Source organism: Egretta garzetta, unplaced genomic scaffold (genome assembly GCF_000687185.1).
Source record: "Egretta garzetta isolate BGI_Z169 unplaced genomic scaffold, ASM68718v1 scaffold567, whole genome shotgun sequence".
In the NCBI taxonomy this organism is placed as follows: Eukaryota; Metazoa; Chordata; class Aves; order Pelecaniformes; family Ardeidae; genus Egretta; species Egretta garzetta.
The window spans coordinates 200,792-208,761 of record NW_009260348.1 but is presented as its reverse complement, the minus strand read 5'-3'; the positions used below and the strand labels follow the sequence as shown (position 1 = coordinate 208,761).

General features: G+C 51.2%; 1 protein-coding gene across 20 annotated transcripts in view; it reads left to right on the top strand.

The window, feature by feature from the left end:
- LOC104129782 (cartilage oligomeric matrix protein) overlaps nt 1-7,344 on the top strand; it is a 36,384-nt gene extending 29,040 nt beyond the window's left edge. For all 20 annotated transcript variants that reach the window (XM_009642746.2, XM_035898151.1, XM_035898149.1 and 17 more), the window contains 14 exons: nt 348-425; nt 574-732; nt 1,280-1,384; nt 1,565-1,672; nt 2,119-2,278; nt 3,505-3,623; nt 4,064-4,116; nt 4,486-4,679; nt 5,079-5,257; nt 5,474-5,522; nt 5,769-5,965; nt 6,090-6,262; nt 6,426-6,565; nt 6,743-7,344. In XM_009642746.2, the coding sequence (XP_009641041.1) occupies nt 348-425; nt 574-732; nt 1,280-1,384; nt 1,565-1,672; nt 2,119-2,278; nt 3,505-3,623; nt 4,064-4,116; nt 4,486-4,679; nt 5,079-5,257; nt 5,474-5,522; nt 5,769-5,965; nt 6,090-6,262; nt 6,426-6,565; nt 6,743-6,789 (1,761 nt within the window). In that variant the 3' untranslated portion in view covers nt 6,790-7,344. The remainder of the gene's footprint in view (nt 1-347; nt 426-573; nt 733-1,279; nt 1,385-1,564; nt 1,673-2,118; nt 2,279-3,504; nt 3,624-4,063; nt 4,117-4,485; nt 4,680-5,078; nt 5,258-5,473; nt 5,523-5,768; nt 5,966-6,089; nt 6,263-6,425; nt 6,566-6,742) is intronic.
- Nucleotides 7,345-7,970: the final 626 nt, after the last annotated feature.

Here is a 7,970-nt window from a genome sequence, read left to right as displayed (position 1 = left end):
TAGAGAGCTGCTAGCTGGTCATAGGACACAGTCTTTGACCTTCTTGCTCCATTGACTCTCTTCTATCCTTTTACAGTAAGGAGATACTCTGACAGCTCAGCTCAGAGCTGAGCTATTTTGCCAGGCTAAAACCTCTGGTGACTCTGCAGAGGGTGAACAGCTTGCCTGGGGTCGGGAGCATTGCTGGGATCTGGCTCAAGCTTGTCTGAAGGAAAACTTTGAGCTGTGGGTCCTAGTAAGGTGTGTTAGGGGCTTTGCTTCTGCATCTTGTGATGCCCTAATTCTGGAATCTCATGTAGCGTCTGCTTAAGAGTGAAGTTAATGTTTATTTTGTTCTTCCTGGGCAGGTTTGTACTGACATCAATGAATGTGAGACGGGTGCTGCCAGAAATTGTGTCCCAAACTCCATCTGCATCAATACACGGGTAAATATTACTGGCAAGCCTCATGTGGATCTCTCTTCCCCAGGCTCTGGGGCCTCTGTTAGCCGTGGCTCCAGCTGCTGAGGAAGGTTACAGCAAAGGTTTGCCAGGACTCGTGCTGTAGTTAATTCCCTATTGCTTTTTCTTGTAGGGATCCTACAAGTGCGGGGCTTGTAAACCTGGCTTTGTTGGGGATCAAGTCACCGGCTGCAGGAGCCAGACAGTGAGACGATGCCCTAATGGTGAAATTAGTCCATGCCATGAGAAAGCACAGTGCATCGTGGAGCGCGACGGGTCCCTCTCCTGCGTGGTAAGGTCCAAACCTCCCTGCGACTGGGGTCTGCTCGCTCCGCTTTCCCTTGCACTGTGCTTGCTCTCCTGGGTCTGCCACTGCCCTCTCCTGGAGAGCGTGCCTTCCCGACACAGACCTCCTCTCCATTAACACCTGAGCTACAGCAATACGCCTTTCAGTGCTCTCTGGAGAAGCAGACTGTTCCTGGCACCTCAGATCCACTGTTGTTTCATTGGGTTTGGGTGGGTTTTTTTGCCTGAAGCACTACAAATTTGTCAGTCATGGAACATTACACGCAGCTGAGCAGGGAGAAGCACCTGCTGGAGCCAAGTTTTGCTGCTGCATGTCTTTATGATCTCAGGAACAAGCGGAGAGCTTCTGAGCTATTTAAAATGCTATTTACAGCATAACTGCTTCTTCCAGACAATATTTTTCCTGTAGAGCATTGTGTACCTGCATTTGCCATGTTTTGTGCTGGTTCTCATGTAAAGCCTTCAATTTTGGAGGCATATAGCCATCAGGGGACTCACCGGCAGCCTGATTTTGTTCATCTGCTCTCTTCCAGTGCCTCGTGGGGTGGGCAGGGAACGGCTATGTCTGCGGGAAGGATACGGACATTGATGGAGTCCCTGATGAGAAGCAACGCTGCTCTGACAAAAAATGCCGCAAGGTAAGATGCAGTTGTCTCTTGTTTTGCTGGAAACAGTGTACAAGAGGAGTGCCTCACCAGAACTGGGCAATTCTGATTTGAGGGCAGGCCTTGGTGCTGGTGAGACCCTGACCAACCCTCAGAACTCGGGCTACTGACGTGCACATCTTGCCAGCAGGCCCTTTGTTGCTTTTCTTTCAGGATAACTGCGTGACTGTCCCCAACTCTGGCCAGGAGGATGCAGACAGGGATGGAATTGGAGACGCCTGTGACGATGACGCTGACGGAGATGGGATTTTAAATGCTGAGGTTTGGATTCTAATGCTTAAGCCCTGACATTCCTAAATGTACCCAGAGGTCCTGCAAAGCAACTGCCTACACCTTTAGTGTGAATTTAGAGAACCTGCAGGTCACGGCACGCAATGTTTCCTTTTAATCTGGGTGGTCTGAAGACTCCAAACCCAAGCAGACAGGAGAGAACATCATGGCACTGAAGAGACTTCATAAGTCATGTTCCCCTGGGAGTCAGGGAGTCTCTCACTTGGTCAGGCACTGGCTGGAGATATTTTCAGGTGCTACTGGCATTCCCTCAACAGGCAGTGACAAGGCTGAATAGAGGAAACCAAGACTGGCTGCAGATAGGCTGGGCTTCTCCAAGTAGCTGGCCACACACCTCAGAACTTCTGTCTGTCTTACTCCTCAGTAGCATGCTCGGTGCCAAACATTTCCCCTCAGCCAGTCCCTCTCTCCTGCAGGACAACTGCGTGTACACGCGCAACGCAGACCAGCGCAATGTAGACAAGGACAACTTTGGTGATGCCTGTGACAACTGTCGCCAAGTGAAGAACAACGATCAGCGGGACATTGATGGCGATGGGAAGGGCGACGAGTGTGATGATGACATGGATGGAGATGGTAAGAGCAGCTGGAGAGCATCCTCAGAGAGGTGCATATATACCGAGTGAAGAACCAGAAAGCTCTTCAGCACGCAGCTAGAGCTCCTCACGGAGGTCCCAGCTGTCAGAGGCTTGAGCTGTGCAGGAGTAGAACTAATGCCTGGTGGGATGAAGCATAGTTCTTAAGATGCCAAGATGAGCAGTCAAGCCTGCATCCTTCACAGTTCAGCTCTTGCAGGGTTTAAAGATCTATCTTCAGGATGGCGCTACCAATGTTTATTAGCACTCTTAGTGTGCACAATCACGTCAAACCTGTGTCAGACTGAAGAAAGAAAGATGTACCATGCAAACTGAGCTCAGTCCAGACAAGGACACTACTTTTTGCGGCAGTTTAAACTTATGAGGAAGTGTGGGGATATCCAAGTTGTTAGCAGCTGCTGGCTCAAGGCAGCCTGTGTCAGGGCTGTCTTCTGGGGGGGAAAAAAAGCCCTGGCTGGCTCTAAAAACAGTCTGTGCGCTAATGATGCTGTATTTGCACAAAGCCTGCTTTCAAAAGCCAGAAATCACAACTGCTGCTGGCCTGAGACATACGTATTTATTTACAGAGTATTTCCAGTGCATCCAGCGCTGTTTGGGTCTGGCTGCATCCTGCCAAGTAGCTCCCTGTTGGCATGATCTGCTGGCGTAGTAGGTAAATGCAGAGAAGTGGGAAGTGAAGTCACCCAGGTTGCCAATTAATTAGATTGTTCCTGTCCTGTCTCGGGGCACCGTCTAAATCCCATGTCAAATAGCCAAGATTAACCCTGACTGACTTTATAATTATATAGACGTCTACTTTAGAGGAAAAAAGACCCTGTCATGGTTTAGGGAACCGCAGACAGTTTCATCTTCATCTTCTTGGCCACTCACTCCTGCATAGATACGATGCCAGTTTGGAGACATGGTCTTCGGTTCTTCAGCTTTCTCCAAGGATTGCAGTTAGGGACAGTTCCTCTCAGGTTCACGTGCAGTAGCATGCTCAGACACCCATCATGAAGCAGCCAGGACTATGTTTTAAGATCGGTTGCTGCTGATCTCTTCCGTCCTTTAGAAGTGTGTAAGATGTACACAAAAATTGAAATTGTTGCTTTACTATGTGAATTCAACTGTCCTAGATTTTTGCCACCTTACACCCAAAAGAGACCTGGCTGCATCGACCTCAACAGCCCTGTTTGCTTTGACGGGTCCCCTTTGCACGTTTTACAGGGATCAAAAATCCCATGGACAACTGTATACGAGTTCCTAACCCTGATCAAAAAGACGGTGATGGTGATGGAGTAGGAGATGTGTGTGACAGCTGCCCAACACTCAGTAACCCAGACCAGGTAAGTGAGCGCTCCCAGTTTTGCAGGCTTACAGGTTCATTTGTTCACTAGGGGCAGTGCTTGTGTCCCCTGCCTGGTGTGCAGACCTGGCCACTCACCAAGGTTACTGCTTGCAAATTTTAGCTGCCATCCTGCAGTACAAAAGCACAGCCCCTCGAGATCCAACATCCTGGGGTATAGAGGAGTCAGAGAGGAGGTGTTGCACTCTGGAATTCCCTCTTCCTGCCTTCCTCATCTGTGTTTACAAATAGCGCTGCTTGAATTCACCAGGGCGACGTGCGAATCCTGCAGCAGGAACTCTCCCAGTGTTGTCAGCTCTGTTTTCAAGCGGAACGATCATGGCACTGAGGCTAACAAATCCCTCTCTTTTGTTCTCTTTATTGCCTAATCCTCCTCTTGATCTGTGGAAAGTTTAAATTATGATTGCTTTATTTTACTAGAAAGATACCGATCACGATCTAGTGGGAGATGTCTGTGACACCAACCAGGACAGGTAAGAGCTTGCTGCAAAAATTATATGTAGGTTGCATGAAATTGTGGGGATGGAGAGGGGAAAAAAGGGCAACTCCGTGGCAACCTGGCTTGGCCTTACCCGATAAAAAGACAGAGGCTAAGGGAGGTGGGCATTTTCTTGCTGACAGCAGGCTTGCTCGTCATCAGCCACCACTCTCACTTTGTTCATGCACTAAGCTGGAACATTTCTGATCTACTGTTGGTGTAACTAATAGCTTAGACTTCGTAAGGCTGAAGTCACCAACTCGTGCTGTTCTTGCCAAGGATCCCAGCTCCTAGAAAGGTGCTGCGGGCGTATTTTAGAAGCACGTGTCAGCGGATAATCTCCCCCTGTAATTTTCTCCACCAGTGATGGGGATGGCCACCAAGATTCACGGGACAACTGCCCATCAGTGCCCAACAGCTCCCAGGTGGACACAGACAACGACGGGCTGGGAGATGAATGTGATGATGATGACGATGATGATGGGATTCCAGATGAGAAACCTCCAGGCCCCGACAACTGTCGGCTTGTCCCTAACCCTGGCCAAGAAGACTCTGACGGTAAGGGAAATGGAGGCACTTTAGCCCTGCATGGGGGTCTTCTGTTCCTGGTGGCCAACGCTTATGTTTGACCTCTCGAGACAGACAGTACTGACTGGAGAAGCCCTACTTTTTCAGATCTCAAATAACCTGGCCTCCAGGATCATATTTGGCAAAAGTTCCCTTCCAGAAGTGTCTGCAATTTGAGGTGTTTCTTCTGTTCACAGCATCTCTGCAAGTAAGAGAAGCCTCAGGGTTTCTTTGCAGCTGCCTTAAGGGAAGGGCGTAGCAGTGCTCTGCAAACCTCTGCACCCTGCACAGACACTGTGCTAGGCAAAAGCGGGCTGCGTAACCTCAGGAGCAAGGGGCAGGAGGAATTAATGAAAGCTCGTTACTCCTTGTCTTCTCTCGGGCTCTCAGGTGATGGTGTGGGAAACCTTTGTGAAGACGACTTTGACAGAGACATGGTGATCGACAGAATCGACGTGTGCCCAGAGAACGCAGAAGTGACACTGACAGACTTCAGGGCTTTCCAGACAGTTGTGTTGGACCCCGAGGGTGACGCACAGATCGATCCCAACTGGATTGTCCTCAACCAGGTAGGAGGCTGCTCCGGAACGGGCTCCTGAGTCAGCTGGGAACCAGCCCGTACCAAACGGGATGCAGTTTTCATTGAAAGACTCCGCAGGTGTAACGGTACTGTTGAACAGTGTGCTAGTCCTGCAGTCCCACCCCGGTGTACCTCTCCCCGATCACTTAACAACAGTAAAGTGAGTCTGGAACTGCGCTAACGAGTCAACGTTCATCTTTCCCAGGGCATGGAAATTGTCCAGACCATGAACAGCGACCCTGGCCTGGCTGTAGGTGAGGCATTTAGTTTTGTCCTACTGGAAAATTATCGCTTGTTAACTGCGCACTTCTCTGTGCGGCTTTTACAAGTGTTTCAGACACTACTTAATAATTCCATCCACCTCTGCGGAAAATATTTCCTGTAGTAGGCTGTCTTCAGACCTGGCTTAGCCAAATCCACCTCCCTTGTCTGAATCCAGCAAAAACCGGATCTATGTTTTGTTGTGGGATGCAGAGTCTTTGTTTTCCTACCACCTGCAGGTTACACGGCGTTCAACGGAGTGGACTTTGAGGGCACGTTCCATGTCAACACTGCCACAGATGACGATTATGCTGGCTTCATATTTGGCTACCAGGACAGTTCCAGCTTTTACGTGGTCATGTGGAAGCAGATGGAGCAGACCTACTGGCAGGCAAACCCCTTCCGAGCAGTGGCAGAACCTGGAATTCAGCTGAAGGTAAAGCTGCCATCAAAAGAGAATTTGGGGGTGGATTTTTGCCTTTCCCTTAGCTGCCCGGGGCAAGCGGCTACGCTCGACCAATCCGTTATCCACAACTTCACCACTCGTTTCTCCATCTTAGGCAGTGAAGTCTAAAACAGGCCCGGGTGAGTATCTTCGCAACTCTCTCTGGCACACCGGAGACACCACAGACCAGGTCAAGCTGCTGTGGAAAGACCCTCGCAATTCTGGCTGGAAGGACAAGACCTCTTACCGCTGGTTCCTGCAGCACCGGCCCCAGGTGGGATACATCAGGTAAGGGGCTTGCGCTTCCCCTCACCTGGCTGCCTGGAAGTTTAACGCGCAAAAGCGGCGGCGCTAGCGCAGTCCTGTGGGGAAGAGGAGGGAGAGGGTCCGACTGCGGAGCAGTTTCTCCAAGGCTCATGCTCACGTCCTGCGCACGCTCGTTCTCCTCTAGAGCTCGCTTCTATGAAGGCCCTGAAGTCGTGGCAGACACTGGAGTTGTCCTTGATACAACCATGCGGGGAGGGCGCCTGGGAGTCTTCTGCTTCTCCCAGGAGAACATTATTTGGTCAAACCTGCGCTATCGCTGCAACGGTGAGTGAGTTCTGAATGTCAAACGCAGATAGCTTTGCCATTTTGCTTTCAGGACGTTGCTGTGTTCTTGGCTGGCCTGCGCGTCCGGCTGCAGCGGGACACTGTGCCGGAGCTCGCTCCTGGTTTCTTTCTGGTTCTCCTTCTAACCTGTATGTGCTTTCATCTCCTCCCCCTCAGACACCATTCCTGAAGACTACGAAACGTTTCGAGTTCAACAGGACTAACCTCCGATTTAAACGTCTGGCCAGCAAAACTTGCTTTTAAAAAAAAAAACCAAACCCCCGACGTGCTCAGCTGCCCGGCTCTTGCCCCTGGTTGTGCTGCGTAAAGAACTGTGAGCGAGGCACCACCGCGCGCGGCGCAGCACCAGGCCTCCGCGCATTACCTGGCATCTTCTCTACAACGGCAACTTCCCTTAAATGCTACGAAAACCTATCGGAACGGCAGAGGTGTAGACAGCAAGCGTGAACAGAAGCCCGAGCTGCTGCGGACACTTCGTTCTCTGCGCTACCTGGTAGAAGATGTGCTGAGAAGTGGCCTGCAGTAGCTGGAATTGTTTGAGTAAGTTTAGCACGGACCATTCCCAGGAATCTTTCCCCTACGCCAAGGCTCTCAAGCGTGAGCGTTCTCCTTTTCAAGACCAACTGCAAAGCAAGCCCAGCACTCGTCTGAAAAGGACACGGAGAGCAGGCTCTGTACAAGTTGCTCACAAAACATTAAAAAAAAAAAAGCACTTTAAGGAGAGTGTCTTTGTTCTGGAATGTTGGATAATAAATACTCTGGAGGGGTGGATAATAAATAACAAGACTTCTCCTTGGTCACGTGCATGTTGCTTTTTTCCTCTTCTGAAATGCTTCCAATGTGGATGGGTAAGAGAGACCCCCAAAAGCCAAACGCGAGCGTTAGGAGCCCTCAGCCGAGTTAGCAGTTGCCCAGGGCCGCCTCCCTCAAGCCCCTCCCTGGGGTTAGGCTGGTCCTGCCTGGGCCTGGTGCCAGTCAGTTCTAGAACCATAAAGGAAAGCTCCAGGCTTGATTTGTCGTGCGACACCGTGCCAGGACTCCCGCGGCCGGGAGCTGGGAGAGCTGAAGCTGTTGTTCCCGTCACGGGCGCTCGCTTGAGCTGGGAACAGCAAAGGGTTTCTACAGCCGGTAAGCGGGGGCGTCCCCGATCCCGCACGGCTGTGACCCCCGGCTTTCTCCAGGGAAGCAGCAGGCCCGCAGCCCTCGGGCTGCCCAGAGAGGCAACAAAAGCCACGTTTTGCAAGATGCAGCAGGTAAGGGGGTCGCGTTAATTGTACCGAAACTCGCGCGTGGTTTCGGGAGCCTCGTCCTGCATCCCCCGGAACGGCAATTCCCGGTGAACACCGCACCCTGTGGTTTTGCACGCGGGTGTGGAGCCCCCCCC